The 22619-nt window shown below is 39.1% G+C and overlaps 2 protein-coding genes across 5 annotated transcripts; one reads left to right on the top strand and one right to left on the bottom strand.

The window, feature by feature from the left end:
* Positions 1–2234: 2234 nt before the first annotated feature.
* On the bottom strand, positions 2235–21100 carry LOC112201875 (pentatricopeptide repeat-containing protein At2g28050). 4 transcript variants are annotated; one of them, XM_040507264.1, is made up of 3 exons: positions 18987–21100; positions 17602–17723; positions 16073–16526 (listed from the first exon to the last, which is right to left on the bottom strand). In XM_040507264.1, exon 1 carries the CDS (start codon positions 20986–20988, stop codon positions 19651–19653), a length of 1338 nt encoding a protein of 445 aa, XP_040363198.1. In that variant the 5' UTR covers positions 20989–21100; the 3' UTR covers positions 16073–16526; positions 17602–17723; positions 18987–19650. The 4 variants fall into 4 exon arrangements, with proteins under 4 accessions (XP_024198571.1, XP_040363198.1, XP_040363199.1 ...); XM_040507265.1 differs by having other exon boundaries at positions 19022–21100; XM_024342799.2 differs by having other exon boundaries at positions 16074–16526; positions 19253–21100.
* Positions 14342–14953, top strand: LOC112163799. The gene has a single exon (XM_024300057.1). The coding sequence runs from the start codon at positions 14342–14344 to the stop codon at positions 14951–14953; it is 612 nt and encodes a 203-aa protein (XP_024155825.1).
* Positions 21101–22619: the final 1519 nt, after the last annotated feature.

The raw sequence follows: 22619 nt of genomic DNA, 5'->3' as shown, positions 1-22619 counted from the left end.
CTTTTTCTGTGGGAAGTCAGAAGGAACCAAAAACCATTCATATTTACTAGATATGAAAGTCATAACAAACATTGCAGGTTTCATCAAAGTCCAATTCGGCAACATACATAACAAAAATGTTGAAAGCACATGATAACAAGTCCATTGAAATAATACCTCAGGGTGGTACTGCAGCCTATAGAACCTCCTTTCTAGGCTTTCAATGGCGGCCACCACTCCCTGCTAGCTCTGCTCCATCACCCGGAACCCCTGGGTATCCCCAACCCTCTTGGTCCCGGAAAATCCCCGAATTGCTCTCCACCACAATCTCCATCTTGCCATAGTCTTGCTTCTTCCCAGCCCTAACCACCCCGCCAAGCTTCTGCACAATCAGTTGCAAGCCATAGCAGATTATGCGGACGAAGAAGTCGTGGGCCTCGACCCACTCGGTGAACCCGGTTGGGAAGCTGGGGGAGTCGTCGGTGTGGACGAAATGGGGACTGCCGGAGAGGATGACAACACTGGGGTTGAGGTCGGTGATGGCCTTGAGGGGGCTGGTGCAGGAGATGGTGAGAGAGAAGACGGAGAGGGATCGGATGCGGCGAGTGATGAGGTGGGTGTATGGGAGCCGTAGTCGAGGATGAAGACCAAGTCCGATTTCACGGCTTTTGGGTCCATGGCAGAGATGGCCATGGCTACTGCAACTAATCTAGTTTTTTACGATTCTAGGGTTGGACGAACGGGTGATCTAACGAGTAAAGAGAGAGAAAAATGTAGTTGGGGCTTTTGGATTCGAGTACCCAAAAGCTACACTAGTTCCTCGTTCATAGATGGAGAAACAGCTATGGGGTGATGAGTTATGTAGGAAAGAAACAGCTAGAGCGGAAGAGTGATGGAGAAGGGGTGAGTGGGTGACCCAAAGAGAAACTCTACTCGAGACTTGAGAGTTTTAGACCAAATGAAAAAAATATCAGGCTTAAGGACATGGGACTTTCAAAGGAAAAAGAAAATACCGAAATTAAAAAATTGATCAGACAACACAATTTCTCTAAATCTGTTGTTTGAATGTTACTGGTCTTTTGACTCAACTAGGGTTTGACCATTTTGAGAGGGAAATGGTCAAACGAGCATGGAGGGAGAATTCCAAAATTTCAACAATTTATATTCAGACAATAGAATTTTCTTATCACCGTTGTCTGAATATGACTACCTTCTCGGCTTCAGATGAATGAAAATGATAGTTATATTTCTATCTTGAACTAACAACGTTATTATGTTGTCTGAATGCCACCCTCTTATTCAAAATGAAAAAAGTGTGTTTCAGTGAGTATTCAGACAACATAATTACATTTTTATGTCGTCTGAAAAATTGAGACGACAGAAAATTAGGCTTCTGTCGTCTGATGTGTGTCGTACGATCACCTTTTTGGCATAGTGACACCACTAATGGAATGATTGCTCTGCAGCATGATAAAGCCTTTAGAAGCAAATGCAGGAAGGGAAAATTGTTTTGTAATGATGAGTTGGAGCCTTTAGAATATTAAACTGGAAAGTAAACTAATATAAGTAGTAGGATAGCTCTAGCGAGTACCGTGCTGAAATTCTTGTAACCCTCTTGATATTGGTCAAATATGATGGTGGATAGCCTTTTCTACAAGTGCATGTTTTAAGTGAGGGAAAAGGAATTCTGATTAGCTTTGTCCAAGGGAAGAACACTGATGCTGAGGAAATCTTCAAATCTATCTCAGTAGATGAGAAGTACTACGTCTCTCGTGTTGAAATTTTCTCTCTTAGTTAAAGCCAAACTGTTCAATTCGATTCTTAAGAGTTTATTAGGATAGTGAATATTTCCACAAAGCATTGTTTGGAGGCTTTTTAATTCATGAATAATAACAAAAAAAACAGTGCAAAATAAAGTAGAGAGTAATGCGCAAGGCTCATTTAATCCTAGTTGATCATACAGTAGACTATGAGCATATCACTTGGCCGTTTAAACAAGACAACAGAACAAGAACCCTAAACCATGCATATCCCACTTTAAGCCTCAGCTCACAGGCAGGGCCGTAGGGGATACTTATCACATTCAATCTAATCCTATCTATTTAAGAAATCATATTAATATAACTTGTACTCAAGTATCACCAAAACCAACTTAACATTGATGAAGCTGGAATCAATAATAAAGGTATAGTCATATAATTTGTCTTACCACGCCATACCAAAAACTTTGTTCTGTAGAAAGGACAGATATCCTCCATAATTGCTGCATTTCATGAAATGATACAAGTTTCACAATTGAGCCAAGTGAAACATTCTGAAATCTGGGGTGATCTGAAAGGGAAAAGAGAAAGACAGAGTGAAAGATGAACACAATCACATCTGCCTTTTTGCACAATGCAGGTACTTTCTCTTCAATGTGTAAGCCACTCCAAAAGGACACGTCACCACTCCAGAAGGACACGTGTAAGCCAAAGAAGACCTCGGCCTCGGTGACACGCTGCCGAGACAATTTTTGAGCGAACATCTTTTGGCACGCCCAGTGGGACAACACTCGGTGAATGTTACCAGATCCCTACGCCAAGTCTCGAGGGAATCGTTGTTACAGGTGTAGGCAACAAGGCCACACCTCTTCTTTTTGTCCTAACAAATCAGCTACTTCTAGAGATCTCATTGTGCCCATGTCAAGTCTCCCAATGACATCAGTTCAATCATCGGCTTCGACATTAAGTGGGATCTCTACGAGTGGAGTCATGGCACGTCCTGCATCATCAGTCGCTACGACCACCACGGTAGTGTCGGCCTCCACTACGGTGAGTCATCCATCTTTCAGTCAGCAGCCGCAGTCACATATCGTCCAAACCTCAGGGACAACAAATCGAGTTGATTTTACAACTGCGGCTGGTACTCGACCGTATGATCCTGTAACTTATCCATAGGGCCTGCCACCTGGGTATACCCCTCCTTATGAGTCAGTAGGTGTACCAGCAGCTACAGCCAGTACCGGATCGTTCCCTTGGGGATTCTCTTCGGGCTATAATCTGTTATATGAGCCGCTTAACGCGTCTGCAAGTGTTGGTACAGGAAAGACTCTGTTGCCATCAAGATTTAATCCATTGTATGAACTAGTACCTACGAGGGCACCAGCAACCACTGCGGAAGATGTATCTTGGCAGAGTCTTAACAATGATCTTGACAACGTTGAAGATGGCATCGGTCGGATGGGTCGAAGTTTTGAAAATTGTTTTACTCGGCTCGACCGCAATCTTGAAAATGGTTTTAGGCAACTCAACCGCAGCATGGGAGTCCAGTCTGATATGATGAATGCGTGGCTACGTTGGTTTCAGACTGGAACAGGAACACAAGTGCCGCATAGCAATCAGAATGAAGGCAAAAGAAATTGGTCTTTTGAGCAAGGTCAAAGCAGTCAAACACAACAAATACCACATCCAACTGGACAGGCTGCACCATTGCCGATGAGACCAGCCGCGACTGTTCATTCTCTAAGTCAACAACATTCTTTCTTAGAGCCTCGACAGCAGTCAGTTCATCAAGTGTCAACTCAACAAGTTTTTTCTAATGGACACTTTGGGCAAAATACAAGCAACCAGAATCATGTACACCAGATTCCACGGCCTCAGAACCACCTGGCTCATCAAACCCTCAACCAAAATAATGTTGCGAGACATGTTCAACCCCTCAATCAACATGTATATGCGCAACAACAAACTACTGGTCTGCAGCCCTGGCCGAACCAAACGACATATTAAGCATATGGCCAACAAGTTCCCCTGCATCATAATCCACCAGATCACGCGGAGCATGGAATACAGTGGCAGCCTATCCAAAACCAGCAACAACAAATGCAGCCATGGCATGGCGATCATAATAAACCTGTTCTCTTTAATGAAATTCAGAATCTGGTGGAGGGCATGGTGGGTGATCTGCGCCAGCGGGTAGATAGACCTACTTATACGAAGCCGTATCCACCTCATATCGACCAAGTTCCCTTACCACATCGATACCATGTTCCCGCTTTCCATTTGTTTTATGGGGATGCTTATCAGTCTACGATTGAACACATCGGGCGGTTTATTTCACAGTGTGGTGAGGCAAATAGTGAAGAGAACCGCATGCAATTGTTCATCAATTCTCTTACTGGTCCAGCCTTTTCGTGGTTCGTGAACCTACCACCCAATTCTATCCAAAATTGGAGAGAACTTGAGCGAGCATTCCATGACCGATTCCACAAGGCAGAGCAGAACATACCGGTAGCTGAGTTGGCTAAATCATTTCAGACGGCCAATGAGACTGCTCAAGAGTATAGAGGGAGATTTAAACTCCTAAGAGCCAGATGCAAAGCGCAGTTACCAGAATCTGAGTTTGTAGAGATGGCATTGGCAGGACTTGGCTTTGAGTTTAGGAAAAAGTTCGAAGGTCTGACATTCAGAGATCTTTATGAACTTGAATCCAGAGTCATAAGATACGATGCAATTTTGAGAGAGGAAGTACAGAAAAAGGCTTGCTTCAATAGGCACATACTACACTAGTCAGGCCGTTGGCGCGGCCCATATTGAAGAGTGGAGTAGCGACGAAGATATGGCCGAAATTAATTCAGCTGAGCTTACTGTGAAACGGCCTTTTGTATGCAAGGCTTTAGAGAAAACTGAGTCAGTTGCATGTTCTCTACACGACACTTATAAGTCTCCACCACGCACGTATTCCTTTGACATTCGCAAGGCTGATTTGATCTTTGATCAACTTTTAGCCGCGAAGTTAATTAAATTATCTGTTGGACATGTTTTACCATCTGTTGAACAAATAAAAGGAAGAATGTTTTGTAAATTTCATAATTCCTGGAAACATTCGACCAATAATTGTGTTATCTTTCATGATGTTGTGCAGAACTTAATCGATCAAGGAAAGCTCAAGTTCCCTGACAAGTCAATTTCTACAATGAAGGTGGATAGCGACCCTTTCCCGACTGCCAAAGTGAATATGATTAGTGCTGGGATTCCCATGGCAGGCGACATGAGTACAAAGCAGAAAGACCTCTCTATGGCTGAAGGAGTGATGGTGGGTTTAATCAAGCTTTCTCCTTCTAAGTTAACAACTGCTCAAGTCCCAGTGGCCGCAGTGCTATGTGGAAGGTGCCAGAAGGAGGTTGGTCTTGATAAAATTCTGCAACCAAAGACTCATGACAGCGACAGAGTCAGGGAGAAGGGTAAGCTGCTTGATCAAGGGGATTCTCAAAAGTCTCAGTCACAAGTGCAAAGCGGTTAGAGAATATCTTCGGCCACAGAACCAAGTTATTGTAGAAGGCGTGGAGAAGAGCCCGCTAAGAGAGAGAGAGAGACCAGTAGCCGCAAAGATCGAGCCAAAGCCTGTCCGTAGAAGGCTTTATTATGATAACCCTCCTTATGATAGTAGCAAGAAGGAAAGTTCTCCAATAAAGCATGGTCAGACTAATCGAGAAAAAGGAAAATCTCCTATGGTGTATGACCGTACTAGCCTCACTAGTTGGGCCAGCAGGAATTCTACTCCGAATAATGGAGGCACCCGGGAATATGATGAAAGGAGGCCACGGACATACAAGCCTCCGGTCACCCATGACAATAGATGGTACGGCAAAGTATCTAGAGATCACCGCATTGAACCTTTATCCAAAACCCAAAAACGCCGGCAGCAATGAGAACTTGCCATGGCCAGAAGGTTGGCGTTGGCAAGAAAGATCAAGAGGTACAAAAGAAACTTGAGTACAAAGGCAACATACAAAGTTTTCATGGATGCTGGGAGAGAGAAAATCAACAAAAGCTGCATGGTAGTCGTCATCCAACAAGGAGATTTAATTCAGGATCCACTTCTATGTCAACAAAAACCCCAGGGCCACTTGCAGAGGATGAGAAGAAAGGAGCCCATTATGCTCCTGCTACCGAGATAGCTCCAGCAACTGCATCTGACAAGGTACCCCTTGGAGTCACGGAGAACTCTCAAGTTGGGAAGTTGAAAGTTGAAATCCTGAGAAACAAGCTACCTCCTTTTTCCACAACGGGTTAGACTACCATGAAGGAGTACCACAAGACACATTCGGCTTTAGCTTTGTACGGGCCGACGTGGGAAGAACTAGATACTCTGAAAGCGTTAACAGAAAACCCAGGTCTTGAGCCTCTAATGGTGCAACGTACATCAAGTGCAGGTTTGAAGATTTTGTATTAGGCACAAATAGATGGTGTGGAGTTGGTAGCTGACACTGTGGATTTACCAGTATCCCAGCGAGATCTCAAGTATCTAAAGGAGTACCACAGAATGTACTCGGTTATCAGTACATATGGGGTAACTCCATAAGAGAGGAAGCTTCTTTTGAAGATGGAAGAACACATTTGCCAACGAGAACTTAAGTACGCCGCGGAGCTGGGAAAAGGAGATAATGATTTTGAGTTGGAAGAAAAACTAGCGAACATGGACATAGACTGCGATGAAACTCATCAGCAAACTAGTTCCCTTGTGTGCCATGGAAAATTCAACTAAGTTCAGGTTGAATTTATAATCATGGACCTTTATTAACCGCGTCTGTTCAAGTGCGGCTCTTCAACAACCGTGGTACTCGTGATACCAACTCGCCGGTACCACCCAAAGAGTTGAGTATTATAAGTTATACATTCTATATGCCCAGTATACAATTAGTTAACCATGGACCTTTATTAACCGCGTCCGTTCAAGTGCGGCTCTTCAACAACCGTGGTACTCGTGATACCAGCTAATATGGTCCTTTGCCGGCTACGATTATTCATTGAATTCATGAGATGTAGCCCCCCAAGTGAGTCGACTATTGATTGTCTAAGCATAAAGTCAAATTGATGACTAAAAATAACGTGTGCAGAAAGCCATTATTAAATCGGAAGAAATCAAGTAAATCACAAAGTTTAATGAGTGACAGCAGACCCACAAGTCATAATGAATGACCGCGGCTAATTAGCCGCGACACATCAAAGAGGTTGATTGTCAGGAGAAACGTTACCGAAGTTTGGGGCAATTAACTTGAATGAGCATTAGGAGGTGTTATTGCCAATCATCAGTTACAAGACCTGATTGATTGGTCATGATAGAATCAATCATTGATAACGATATCACAAACATGAATACTGTTCTATTTGTAATCCATGCGGTCTTAACTGTGAAGGCTGAAATTGTTTCTTTTCCTTCATTCAATAGTTTAGCTTCACTATAAAAAGGACCATAGGATTCATTGTTAGAGGTCCTCAACCAAACACTCTACGCGATTACACAAATTTCATCTCAATACATTTCAACATTTCAGCAACACTTATCAATCTTTATGTGTTTATCTTATCGCTTTCTTTACTGGTATTTATCTTTCCTGCACTTTACTTTGTTGCTCTTTACATTCAAGCAGTTTATCTTCCTGCACTTTATTTGCTGCACTTTACATTCCTGCACTTTACTTTGTCTTTACTTGCACTTTTATTTTCTGTTGTTTACTTTACGTTATTTACTTTACATTACACAGCACTGCGGCTAGATAAGGCCGATTCATGCTAAAGTCCTTGCATTCAAGGCAGAGAGAACCCTTCGACCAAGATCGATCCTTCCTTAGCCCACAATCAACTGATCAGAAGTCAGATCGGCGCAAGATCTACAATCTAGAACAAAACCTCGCTTGGCCTACCGGCCGCAAGTTGGCACGCCCGCGCACACGTCACCACTCCAGAAGGACACGTGTAAGCCAAAGAAGACCTCGGCCCAGTGAAACGCGGCCGAGACAATTTTTGAGCGAACAGTAGTGTATTCATTTTGGTTCACTTGAGGGCAATAATATGATTATTGGGGCAATAATATGAGTATTGTAGGGCAATAATAAGATTACTGAGGGGTAATAAAATGTTTATTAGGGCAATAATAAGATTATTGGGGGGCAATAATAAAATTATTTATTTAGATAAACCTCCGAAATCTTTCAAATTTCAAAACATCTTCATTTTTCACTAATTATTGATCCCCGGTAACAAGTTTATTGGGGGGCAATAATATGATTACTGGGTATTATTGGGGAGTAATAAAATCAGACGCGGGAATCCGGTCACCAGTCCGGTAGTCGGATTCGGGATTCAGGTCGCCGGATTCAGGTCATCGGTCGCCGGAGTCTGCGGCCGGCCACTGGTCACCAGAGCATAGCAAGGTGGAGGATGACTTTTCTCTCTAAGTGAGAAAGAAGGAGAGGGCAAAAAAGTCCCAAAAATAAATAAAAGAATAAAAAAGAATTAATTGGGTATTAGGGAAATAATCCCTTAGAGTGTTTTGGGTAAATGGGGTTAAAAACTGTTAGTGGAGCAAGTGGGCAATTTTTAAGCTGAAATTGGGTGAATGATCATTTCCCTTTTTTTTTTTCTTTTACCACCCACTATACCAATTTTGTTATCAGACAACGGCAGAAAACCGTTGTGTGATTTGAAGACCCACCGTTGTAGAGTGAGCCGTTGTCTGATGAAAAATCAGACAACGGTGGAACACAGTTGTGTGATAAAAACACAGACAACAGGTATGTGTTATAACCGTTGTGTGATAGCTCGGCAAATGGCTCGGTAGATGCCCAGAGCAGCTGCGCAGCAGTTGAGGGGCGTCTTCAGACAACAGTGCCAGTTTGCAACCGTTGTATGTTAAGCATGTCAGACAACATTTTTTTATTTTGTCTGTTGTCTGATTACTCTTCAAACTTCAGTTCTTAGACTATATCTGTTGTGTGATTAACTTTAGGACAACAGGGTTCAATTGCTTCTGTTGTGTGATTAACTTATAGGACAACAGAGTTCAATTAATTCTGTTGTCTGAGTGTAAATCAGAAGACATTGATTCATTAAAAACCGATGTGTGATATGATTGATTACAATGTATTTTTGTCCCATTTTTGTTACCTGATCATTGTGTGATCAGAATTAGGCAAAATTAATGCTCCATTATTACGTAAATAATGGTACGTCTAGATCGTTGATCAATTGGAAAGAAAACACATTGCAAATGCTCAAATGAGTAATCAAACCTATTCCATATATCTCTTAATATTGTTAAAAGCATTTCCCAAAAGCTTATATAACTACGTAAAACATGCCACATATAGAGTTTGTGCAGGAACTTGGTTTCAATAGCCAACATATTGATACAAACTCTTGTCTTCCCACTATTCCAGGAACTTAATCTATGCAGCCATGGTGTCAAACCTTTAAAGTTGAAGTGAGTGGTTTGCAATTTCTGTCCAAATGTCCAACCAAAGACACCTCAGCCAAAAAGCCAGTCCAGAACCTATATACAAACAAATAAGCTTCAGAAAGTTGAAATTACTCTCTATCCATCTGAACACAACCTTTTGCATGCCATCCAAAAGTGCATATATCAAATTGTTATGCTTATGATTTAAATATTGAAAGTTGCAAGTCAAGTTGTCCAAATAGAAGTCATATACATCTCTGAGTTGTATATTAGTCATTTGCTACACTCTTAATATGATTTGATTGATACATGCTAATATATACCAACCAATGTTACTTACAAACTTCAAATCGATATAGTGATCATTTATGTATGAAACAAAAGTGAAATGCATGAGTATATCGATGAGATTCGATATGATTCGTAAAGCTGATAACTAATTGATATATACTACCACCAGAAATTCTCCGAATCAGATAAAGCTGATAACTAATCTCTACATCAGTAATCCATAGGTAATACCTGCATCTCTCTTCTCCTCTATTCATCTATAATCTCAGTCCGGTGAAACGGATATTGTTTAGTATTATAGTCAGCATTAGGTTTAGTAAGTCAAGCTGGTCAAGTAGGGAGAGAAAAAAAAAAAAAAGCGAAGCAAGATAACTGCATAAAGGGCCTTAGTAATTTCCTGAACAAAATAAGAAAGAAAGCTAAATGGCCAAATACTCTAAAGAATGAAACTTATACAATGACATTATTACATATTTTCTGTCCATCTGCACATTCAGTTGCTTCTTTAATCAAAATGGTATTCTGTAGTCTAATTAATCTTGCCTCATTCTAGCAACAAAAATTAAACTCATACATCTGTCGGCCTCATTCACCACTTTATACAATTTGGTGAATGTAACCAAAGGTGAGGGACAACATAGTATTGATGGAGGTCTTCCAAACCAAATGAAGGATAAGAAATAACATGAATTATAGCTTGACAATGCCATCCTCAAATCTCAGTTTTGATAGTGCTATATTTGTTCTTTTTGTCTCATCTTATTTTCAATGGTACAGTTTGGAAGGACTCTATGAATCCTTAGGGATCTAGCTCATTACTACTCCTCTACTTTATGTTCATTATGATACCTACCATTACTAGTTTACTACTGTCCTGTAACTCCAAGTCAAGGGCTTGTGGGCACATGCCATGGTTGAAGGGAATTAGGAAAAGCTTGAATATATGAACTTGACCCTCAACTAAATGCAAAATGTTAATTTTGATCTTTTGTATTACATCTGATGAAAAAGCTTAGAAAATAGCCTGCAAAAGGAAAAAGGGAGAGCATGGTACCTGAATAGAATCTGAAGGTTCCAAACTCGATCAAGCAAATCAGTAAATTTCACCAATCAAAACAACTATCAGATCACTAGCAGATTAGTTTACAAAGAGCACGTGGTCCAAATCCAACTTTAGTTTACAAAGAGCAGTCATATTCAGTGATAGTGTCGACTACATACCAGCTTGCCATTTTCAGAGTATCATTTGCTGAATAGAGAATGTGCATTAATTTGAAGCAATTGGGACTGTAGGTATCTGTAAATCATAAAACCATGAGTCGGGCATTCTACAAATATACAAACACATGACTTAATGGAGAGAAAAGTGATACATCCACGAACCTGGAGTTAAATCAGATGGATAGTTTTTGAGCTAATGCTTTACATAAAGCGGTTTTTCTAGTCCCTGGAGTTCCATGTAAAAGAACAATGCTGCAAAGTCATAAAACAAATCACATAGGTAATTAGAATTTCTTAACAAAAAAAGATGAGAAATGAAAAACATTATGAACATAATACAAAATGACAGCATCAGGAAGCAAAAGAAATTCCAATATTGTTTTTTCCAGTAACTTATTTATAGACATCTAGCTACCTTTAGACCAAGAAATATATAGCTTTTCAATGACTTTGCTATGAATGATTCAACCATTCTGCAATTTCAAATAGACATTCTGCAGTTTGAGATTTCTGCACCATATGCATCAACTGACTAATTTATTCTCGGCTCAAATATGCACCATATGCATATAACACAAACTCCTTATGCAAATAAGCAAACTCAAAAGGATTCAAACCAAAAATATGAAGACCAAGGAAAAAAAACAGACAACATAAAAAGCAACTCGCCGAAATAGGCAAGGAAGAGCCAATTTATGCATGCAGGGGGAACAACAAATCGGATAGCAGCAACAGCAGTAGAAAGAGAAAGAATAGCAAAACCAGAAACAAAATATAAAAAATAATTGATTAGACCTGAATTTAGCATAATCAAAACAAAAAATACCATTCTCAATAGAAAATAAAACACAAACAACTCACCGAGATCAGCAAATAAGAAGGCCCCAGAAGCAAGAAAGAAGAGATTCTAGACAAAACACAAATCAAAGTGATTATTATGAAACATTCTAAAACAGAAGAAGATATCATTTTAATTGAATTAACTCTAGGCCCAAAAGCAAAACTGAAGACGTTCTGCACCAAACGAAAATAATATTATGGGTCTACATATTGAGTATTGTAGAGCTGTCTCTATGGAAATTCAACCACCTTAACAATGAGTTCACCCTTTTGACATGACAGTAATCATGTCATAATTGTGTTTTATAATTCAAAAAAAAAATTCAAATCAAATAACATTAAGAAAAACCCTTTTCCCTCTGTTGATATATGCAAAAGAATGGCTTGAACAGCGGAGCAGAATTAAATCACCAAGTGTTTAGGTAAAAATGTTTGAAATCCTCCATTTCCCAGTCTCCTACCCTTCCTTGTTTTCTACAGAAGCCAAAGAAACTTTTTAATTCTGCTCATTGGCATGTAAAAAATTGCTGAATTGAGTGACCATTCTGACATATAATAAACACCTATCCTTGCAAGTCCAACCTAAGTAACAGAATAACTTACCTCCCCATTTTCACACACACATCAACTTCCACAAAGTAATCACCTTTTTCTTGTCAACAATCAAAGATCAAATTGCCACAAAGTAATCATCTCGTTAACCCAGTTCCAATATTCAATGTATTGGAACTGCCATATTACATCACATGCATCAGTTAAAAACTCTGCCATATTACATCACATGCATCTTGAACAACAAAGTTGCCATTGTTATTTGTCAAGAAGCCTTGCTGTATATTCTACTTAAATTCTTAACCTTTTTGTTTCCACCAAGTGTAGAAAAATAGATCTATATCGATGAGATTCATAAAACAGAAATTAGATTACTAAGGCTTATCAAACCAAGAGATTTGATGAAATTGAAAAAGAACAAAAATTGCCAATTATCGCTAGGAAGAACATGAAAAAGAATCATACCCAGAAATAAGCAGTGGGAGTTCTTGAAATTGTGCAATCTCGCAGAGAGTTCACCTGGAACTAGCAATGGATATCGGGTATTCTTCTACAAAACCCTAGATTCACCGTTGTTCTTGAGCAATCTTCTGCAAACCATCTTCCACCCCCCGTTCTCGCCTTTTCGGGAGCCTTAATAATCAGCTCGTTTTTCTGGCAACTCGCCCAAATCTTGCCATCGGAGGATGACCAGCGGCGCTGCTTGTTCTTCATCAAGTTCCTGGCCCATGGTTGTGCGGTGTAAATCCGGCTAATTGTGGAGACGAGAGTTAGGTCAATGAAATTTGGGTTTTAGATTGAGGGTTCGACCAATAGAGATTTGGTTGATTTCGGGGAATCTAAGATTGAGGTTTCCCTATTTGGGATTTCAGAATGAAAGAGAGAGGAAGACTATGATTTCTGGGTAAAGAAGAGAGTTGGATGAAGAAGTGAGCGAGAGAACACTCAGAGTGAGATAGGGAGAGGAGCAATCTGAAAAGAGAGAGAGAGAGAGAGAGAGAGAGAGAGAGTAGAACGTGAGAGTTCAACGATGAGGAGGACATAGATTTCGCGAGAGAGATGGAGAGCTGTGAGTGTTGGGCGTCCTGAGAGAAGAGATCGAGAGGTTATGAAAAATAGCCAAGCAACTTTGTTTAAATGTGCCCTCAATTGTCTAAGGCATTAAGCAATAGCTTTTTTTTTTCTTTTTTTTTTAAGTTACTCAAACAACATATAGATACATTTACGTTGTCTGAATTGCTACATAGCTGAGGGAACAAAAGATGAAAATTTCCCGCTTGTGCAATTAAAATGCCAGTTTTGGCGCTCACGTTAGGCATTTCTGATTCACACAACAGAAATAGTTCATTATGTTGTAGGAAGTTGCAAGCATGACAAACCATTGAAGCCAAATTTGCTTGTTTTGAGGGGGAATGAATGTCATTTTGGAGACTTCTCCAAATTCTGCTACTTACTTGCACAACGGCACATTAAAAACCATTGTATGATGATTTGCAAGTATACTCCTACAACACAAATAACTAAACTGTTATACAATTTGGAGCCAAATTTGAGTCCATCTAGGAGGGAAATCTGCCGCAAATTTTTTTTTGATTCACACAACAGATTATTCTTGTAACCGTTGTGCAATGACTTTCTAAACAAAAACTTCAGAATTTTAACCACCTTATACAACGTAAGTTTACTAAACATGTTGTGTGATTAACTTTTCTTCATCACACAACACTTTTTTTTTTCCGTTGTGCAAAAAGTGTTGTGTGTTAACGTTTTTGGTGTAGTGACATCTTAACGACGTTAACATTCAATTGAGAAAAAATAGTGTAGAAATGAATGTTAGCTTATGTGGCACAATAAAACCCATTAGATTAAAAGGAGGAGTAAGATTTTATGAAATTTATGTAAATACAAGAAATCTAACTTTAGCGGATCTAAATCCCCATTCTACTCTATACCAGTTATCTCTTTATGAGAGCAGAGTTATTGATAGTCTATACCATTTTTTGGGAGCCGTACTTATTTTTCTTAACCCTAGCTACCTAATATCTAGGTCTCTTTACAGCAAATCTATTTACTTGGCAGAAGCCATTTGGTATAAGGAAAAGGATAGTTACTTGATCACTACTCCTTAATTATCCTTATCCCTTAAGGAAAAGGAAACCAAGCCGACCTCATTTTCGTATAAATAAGACAAAAAGAAACCAGAGCCCTCACTCACTTCACTCGCAAAACAATCATCACAATGGAAGAGGTAAAGTTGATATGTCTTGATGAGCGTTGGGTCTCCATTGCAATAGACAATCGAGACGATCTTGGGGATGTTGGGTCGCTCCACTTCAAGTTTCTGGAGCAGGTCTTACCACACTGCTCCAAAGACCAGTTGGTTCACATCGAGAAGAGCACCAAAGGTAAAGATCTGAGTCCCATCACCGATAAGCTGTGGAAGAAGTTCTTCGAGAGAGATTTCGGTGTTAAAGCCACAGATGAGGTGATCGAGAAGATGAAGATCAAGAAAGTGAGTTTCAAATGGTCGGAATTGTACCACGCCAAGTTGAAGAGAATGGAAGAGGCTGAGAAAGAAGCGGGTGAAAGGTTGAAGAATCTGTATCAGAAAGAAAGCGCCCGGAAACGAAGCCGGCAAGTTAGGGTTTTGGATAAGGTTCCACCTTCTTCTTCAAGCAATAAAAGAAGTGGATCCAACGCAGGGAGCAAACTGATGAAGAAAGTGAGGAAAGAGTATCTGAATTGTTTGGAGGTGAAAAATCTTGAAGCTGTGAAGATGAAGAGAACTGCCCAGTGTTCTGGTCTCATCAAAAAGCCAAGAACGACTCTTCAAGCTACTAACGTCTTTTGAATCATTGATCAATCTTGGAGGTGGCTTCAATCTTCCCAGTTCCCACATAGCTAGTAATTAAAGAATATACGGAAAGATCAAGATTTGTTGTTGATTTCAAGAAAAAGAAACGAAGGAAACAAAGATATACATTTGTTTTTGTTCATCTCTTTCCTTATGTAACTTAACTTGTGACTAATGAAATATAAAGTTCTTCTTTGATGATAATTTGTTGTTTTTGGTTATATATATGAATCTGTTCTATTTGTGATCTGATCTTGGTATGTTCTGACTCCACCTTGCCTTTTCCATTTTGCATCCACGACACAGAATATAATGAAAAAATGAATCTAAAAGAAACTGTACGGTATCGAAGGAGGGATAATATATGGGAGGACTAGTACTTCTTTTTATCGAAGTCCACAAAGTCTAGAAATGCTTTTCAGTTTCGTCTTCCAAATATTAATTGTTGAACTGAATTCTTTCGAGAAATAAAAGTTCCAAGGATTTCCTGAGAGTGTACTTACGGGTCATTGGAGTTGGTTGCCCAGATATCGTATGATTTTATGTAGAATGATAGGTGTATCTATGTTTTGCGTACTATAATGAAAGGTAGCCAATGGCTGAACGCCTGAACATGAAAGTTGGAACATGTTGAGAATTCTCTGATTGATGAGCACATCCTGCACTCCATAAGTCTAAGCTGCTTGGTGCCTTGAGACTTTGCACCTGCAGATGAAAGAGAAAAGGCAAGCCAGTTAGCAACTTCATACATCTTCTGCAACGGCCTCATTTGCCTTATTAGTGAAGGAAGTAGAGGAACTAAAACTTCTATTATGGCTTAATACCTTTATGTTAGACTTCCCCCCATATCATACCAACTTAGATTGGTAACTAGAGAAGTAGAGACAAATGTAGAGATCTTTGTGTTACTTAACAAAGTGTGTTGGCTTTTGGAATTAGTCGTACGTTTTGTATAATCTCTGTATGTTGTTGCAACAGTTGGCAAAAAAATAAAAGAAACAAATATGCATACAAGCTTGTAGGACAGTCATGTTATGTCGAATCTCATCATGCTGGTGTTATATGATCAAGCTTTTGAAAAGATAAAAAGAAGAAAAAGAATAATTAAAAAAAATGAGGTTTAGTGGGTGAGAACTGAAGCTTGAACTAAGACAAATTCAAGGCATCATATTTGCAGCCATGAAGAGGCCCTTATCGAGTAGTAGTTAATTTATATGGAGAGTAGAGGAAAACGAGCAAAACATATAAAACCCTATTAACTCAAATTAGAGAGCAAAAGACAATTAACAATTGGATTTTACTCAAAAAAAAAAAAAATCAAACTGAATACTGAGAAGTGTCCCTGAGAAATTTCTCTGACAGCGAATTTCTTTAAGACAGCTTGATGTGTCTTGGCCTCAAATGCCACTCCTTCCTTTGCCAACAAAAGCAATATAAGATCCAACTCCAAAAAGTTCCATCTCTTAGCACAAGCATCCACCATTTTATTGAAGGTAAAGATATCTGATCTCCTCTGCCAACTCTCATCTCCTTCTAATCTCTCTACTCCAACGCAGCTCAGCAACCACAACTGTTAAAGAATACAATGAGACCTTATTTAACAATTTGACCAATAGACACAAGAAATGTAAACGCAATTGGCATCCACCACATATGCTAAGATCAAGCAAATGATGTATAGGTCCTCTTATCAATCGAAGAGCCACTAATGTTCATGAATTAAAAAGCCTCCAAACAATGCTTTGTGGAAATATTCACTATCCTATAAACTCTTAAGAATTGAATTGAACAGTTTGGCTTTAACTAAGAGAGAAAATTTCAACACCAGAGACGTAGTACTTCTCATCTACTGAGATAGATTTGAAGATTTCCTCAGCATCAGTGTTCTTCCCTTGGACAAAGCTAATCAGAATTCCTTTTCCCTCACTTAAAACATGCACTTGTAGAAAAGGCTATCCACCATCATATTTGACCAATATCAAGAGGGTTACAAGAATTTCAGCATGGTACTCGCTAGAGCTATCCTACTACTTATATTAGTTTACTTTCCAGTTTAATATTCTAAAGGCTCCAACTCATCATTACAAAACAATTTTCCCTTCCTGCATTTGCTTCTAAAGGCCTTATCATACTGCAGAGCAATCATTCAATTAGTGGTGTTCTCAAAGTTATTTTAATTTTTGCATCAAGTTATCAATATGTTCTATAGGAAAATTGAATGGGATGAGAAGTCAAAAACAAATATGTTCTTACAGTCATGAAGGATGCACTTTAAATTGCAAGGGAATGAAACATTTGTTACAATATAAGAACAACAACCCTGATAATAACAAAAAAACAGTTCAAAATAAAGTAGAGAGTAATGCGCAAGGCTCATTTAATCCTAGTTGATCATTCAGTAGACTATGAGCATATCACTTAGCCGTTTAAACAAGACAACAGAACAAGAACCCTAAACCATGCATATCCCACTTTAAGCCTCAGCTCACAGGTAGGGCCGTAGGGGATACTGATCACATTCAATCTAATCGTATCTATTTAAGAAATCATATAAATATAACTTGTACTCAGGTATCACCAAAACCAACTTAAAATTGATGAAGCTGGAATCAATAATAAAGGTATAGTCATATAATTTGTCTTACCACGCCAGACCAAAAACTTTGTTCTGTAGAAAGGACAGATATCCTCCATAATTGCTGCATTTCATGAAATGATACAAGTTTCACAATTGAGCCAAGTGAAACATTCTGAAATCTGGGGTGATCTGAAAGGAAAAAGAGAAAGACAGAGTGAAAGATGAACACAATCACATATGCCTTTTTGCACAATGCAGGTACTTTCTCTTCAATGTGTCCATGACTACTGCTTTATATGGTCAACATAATACTATTCCAAAACCAACATGATTCAAGAATACAGCACATCCCAAATATTCGAATTAGTATGGATTTGATAAGGCTTCAAAACTCAATTTATAAAAATAAGTAAAGTATTACATGTGTATTTGAATTTGCAGACCCATATTTTCTGTTACATTTCTCGACAATTCACAATGTTATGTAATCTGTGGCTAAAGGTACCTAATCTGAGGAAAAATGGAAACTATTTGACATTGCAAGGAGACTTGACCTATGGAGTCTATTACTTTTCATAGCTTTTTCTTATTTTCTTCCAGTTTTAGCTACACAAAACCCCAAAAAGAAAAAATTGCACTTCTAGTGCTAGCCCAACAATAGCTAAGGGCTTGTTTTCAGTTAGAGATAGAAGCAAAATACAGGAGAGAAGGGAGGGAGGTAGTTTTTCTTTTTAAATTTTTTTACATTCATCATTTCTTTCTCCTTCCACCCTCCTTTCTCCTTTCTCCTTTCTCCCTCTATCTTTAGGTAAAAGATGAAAATTAAAGACCCAAGCAAAAGAGAAAAACCTCTTACGACACAGGACCTATAAAATAACAGATTTTACCCTCCCTCACTTGAATTGGAAATTAATATTTCCCAATATGTTTCCATTCTCACATAACTTGCATAATAATGCCTACAGATAGAACAAAGTAATATACAAGAAGATGAATAGGGAGATAGTATGGAATCCTCATTAGTCAGCCAGTATGAGTTATCTAAATTCAGGTCATGTAAAGTTAAATACAAAATACACATACATTGAATGACTAATGATTTCATAATGAATAGTAAAATTCAGACTAATGATTTCATACAACTCCGATTCGTGCATTACAGGTTGGTTTATTTCCATGTACTTCTTTTAGGGTATCAAAATTCAAATTAATAGTTCTACATCAACATATGACATCAGCTGCAGCAAATCATATTCAACATATAGGAAGACCTATGTAGCTTACGCCACAAACTTTTATGTCTGTTAAAAAGAATGCATTAACAAAGAGAAAACTATTCCATGAACACAGCTTGAGAAATGATGGAATGAAAATAAAGTTTTCAAAATGGTTGGTTTCTTATTAAGTGAAAACAATATATTGCAATGGATAACAAGCTCAGAATTTAGCCACCTCAGATAAACCATCTGATGGTTAGCAAGCTTAACCTCTCTAAATAGAAAAATGCCAAGCCAGCAATCCTCTCTATATCCCTCTGTGCTCAATGTTCAACTGGATGTGAATCACTTGCTCCCCAGCCATCAAAACATAGTAATCACATAACACTGCTGAAGGAAAGGGACATATGCACACAGCTATACTTTTATAGTGGTACCTTTATTTCTAAATCATATTCATTTCTCAATCCATTACCAAAGGGAGATGCAAAGTATACTAACCAGAAGGAGATTTAAGAATTAATCTTCTTCGAAGTTGTCACAGGCAGAGTAAAGTCACATAGTGATGACCTCAACTAGTATATTTAATCTTTCTTTCCTTCCACAGTCTTGAGAGTTTTTTGCATATGCACTGCTATCCACACAAACCCATTTAGCATATTTCAAACTGGTTTACTATATATTCTGCTTTCCCTACCATAAATGTGCGATGACTTCTAAGATTATGATCCAGCTCCAGCATGCAATTCTGATCCTCCATCCCAATTCTGATCGAGCTTCATTCTCCCATGATAGCCCCTCCCCCGTTTCTTTCAGTATAAAACAGCTTTACAATCATAGGATTCTACCAAATTCCTTATTTCTTCATATATGACCGAAGTGAATCTCCCGTACTGCTTTTAATTATTATGTACAGCTGGCTGCTTCCTCGTCAAGTCGTATCCATTTTTCTTCTGTTTAAAGCCATTAGCTTTAGAACTTTTTTTCTCCATCAACGCCTGTAACTCAAAAAGCTCGTTGGCCATCCCTTTGCTGCGAAAACCATCAGCCAAGATGTTGCAGTCAAGATTGTCTAATTCAAATCCCTTGTTCTGCATCTCATTAACATATTGCATTGCCAGCCCCATCTCTCCAACCTTGCAAATACCATTTATTAGAAACCAGTATGTATCAGCATTCTGGAATATACTTCTCTCAGCCATCTTGGAAAACAAAGAAAGAGCACCTTCCAGAAAACCTTTTCTACAATAGCTATTTATTATCAAATTGTATACATGAGTTTTTACTTTCAATCCCTTGTCATGCATCTCCCCAACCAATCTTTCGGCTTCTTCTACCTTCCCGGAGCTCGTGAAGCCATCGATCAAGAATTCATATGTCTTGACATCAAATGCAACTCCTTCCTTTTCCATCAGAGGCAAAATCAAATCCAACTCCGAAAAGTTCCATCTCTTAGCACAAGCTTCCACCATTATATTGAATGTGATGATATTGGGTTTAATTCCCCTACTAGCCATTTCCTGCACCAACTCTCTACTCCTTGTAATCTCTCCATTCCTACACATCCCCTCCACCACAGCTGTCAAACAATACACAGAGACCCCAGTGCCCGAATATAACAATCTATACAAGAAATCTATACCCTTTTCCACCTCACCAGCTCTGTTCATAGCAACCGAAAAAAAATTATATGTCCTCTCATCTATCCGAATCCCAATACTCTTGATGTAATCAAAAGTCTCCAAACCTCCATCGAAATTTTTGATATCAGAGTAAACTTTAAGCATCAAATTGAACAATTTGGCTTCAACCACAGGTTCAAGACAACACACTTCAACACAAGAAGCAATGGCACGAAATGGGTACCTGGAATTTTGATCAACCGAGATGGACTTGAAAACTTGCTCCGCAAGTGTGATCTTTCTTGCCCTGATAAGCCTGCAAATGAGAGTCAAGTGGGCTTGGAGGTCAAGTTTGAATGAGATAAAGGACTGGTTTTTGAGGAGGAAGTTGAAGAAGACAAGGCATTTGGAGGCGCTGAGTGTGGGTTCTGAGAGGATGAGGTGCAGAGAGTTGGGGTTGAGCTTGGACAGGAGGGAAATGGTGGTGGGATTCAAGGGTTTTGGAGCAGCTGAGGGACTTGGGATTGCAGAGATTAGTTCACAGAATTCTTGAAAGGGTACTTGGGTTCTTACTTTCACAGTTTTCAGGGTTCGCAGGACGTTGTGGAACGACATCTTTGATTTACCAGATAACTGATTTTTGTCTTCCTCTTCTAACTGTTATGCTCTTGGTTCGTCGGTTCGGCTTTGGGCCTCTGTTTTGAGTGTCTGTTACTCTCTGCTTGTTCTCTGTACACTTCGGATTCTCATTTAAGGACTATTTTCTAAGGACTATCACTAAAACTCAATTTTAGATTTAATATCAAGAGAGAGTTGAGATTCCAAAAATGAATTTGGAGTGTTCTTAACTCTTAAAATTAAATTCAAATGTGGATTACCACAATACCTCACTGACATTCAGAACTATTCATGTCTAAATAAGCAAATATTTATAGATATTATGAGCTAATAAAGACTGATCTCTCATCACAATAATCGTCATTGTCAACATGCTATTGCTTGTTTGCAAACTGACAATAAGAAAACACTAAAAATAATACTGATAGTCCTTAGAAATGGTGTCATAATAATGGCTTAATTATTTTTAGTTTGATCTATATCTACCTTAATTCTGCTCGGGCACATATTGTGGTTTTTGACTTGTGTTTTTTGGCAACTATCTGGTATAGACGCTTATGACCTCCACCTCTATGCCTTGTGGTAATCATTTGAAATAAGTAAGTTTTACATGAAGAAGATTGGCTCGGAAACTTTCTCTCTTCTCTCTATCTCTCTCTTTTTCTTGCTACCCATTTTTCTCTTCATTCTTCTATTTTTCAAGCCACAACTTTATTTTCCTTTCTTCTACTTCTTTTTTTTTTTTTTTTTTTTTTTTTGAGTAAATGAAGATTTCATTGATAATCGCAGGCTAGGACGGCACTTACAAATTTTCCAGAATATCGGAATCATACACCATTCGCTTAAAACATTGAACCTCACTTAAACAAGGAGCCTAACAAACTACAACATTACCCTACAAAGAAGTAGTTTTGTGTGAAGTTTAGAGAGAAAACATCATAATCTGCAGGCTAAAAAAGTCAAATATAGACGTAGTTTGCTGAATGAAACCACCGGGGTCCCAAATACTAAGCCCTAGGGAACTAGAGCCCATGATTCTGGTCCACGAATGGACCCAGATCCAAGCAACATTCTCAAAAACTGTGGACACACCATTGGCCATCAGAATTGGTTTGGGCCTCAAATTGATATGGGCTTCAGAGTCAGTTTGGACACCCAATTAGAATTGGGGCTCCCAACTGATATGGGCACCTAACCTGCCTCATCAGCGATGGCAGCCCTGTTCACCGCCATCAATCGGTGTGCGCCGCCTATCACCGTCATCCTAACATATTGTAGCATGAAATCAATCATTGTTGTGCGGCAAGCCCTAGCAACCAGAAAAATCTCAACTCCGAGGGCCCCTCCGCCGCCTTCAACACCCATCCAAAATTGAACCAGAGACACTCTTCTCTTCACCGCTCTCACTTCCAGAAGCATACTAAAAGCATTGTGTTACCTACAAGCCTCAGAGGCTGAGATCCATTCCACACCAAAGATCGGCGACACCAATTTTGATCTTCCTCCTTGAGTCTGTCACTGTCTTTCAGGGCCTTGCGACGCCCTCTTGCTGTTTGCATCCTCCAACCAAAATCCTCCTTGAACCCATCCCGACTAGAGGACATGCCCGTGGAGTGCAGTTTCTCTTG

This window comes from Rosa chinensis, chromosome 5, assembly GCF_002994745.2.
Source record: "Rosa chinensis cultivar Old Blush chromosome 5, RchiOBHm-V2, whole genome shotgun sequence".
NCBI lineage: Eukaryota > Viridiplantae > Streptophyta > Magnoliopsida > Rosales > Rosaceae > Rosa > Rosa chinensis.
This window is presented reverse-complemented; position numbering and strand designations above follow the sequence as displayed.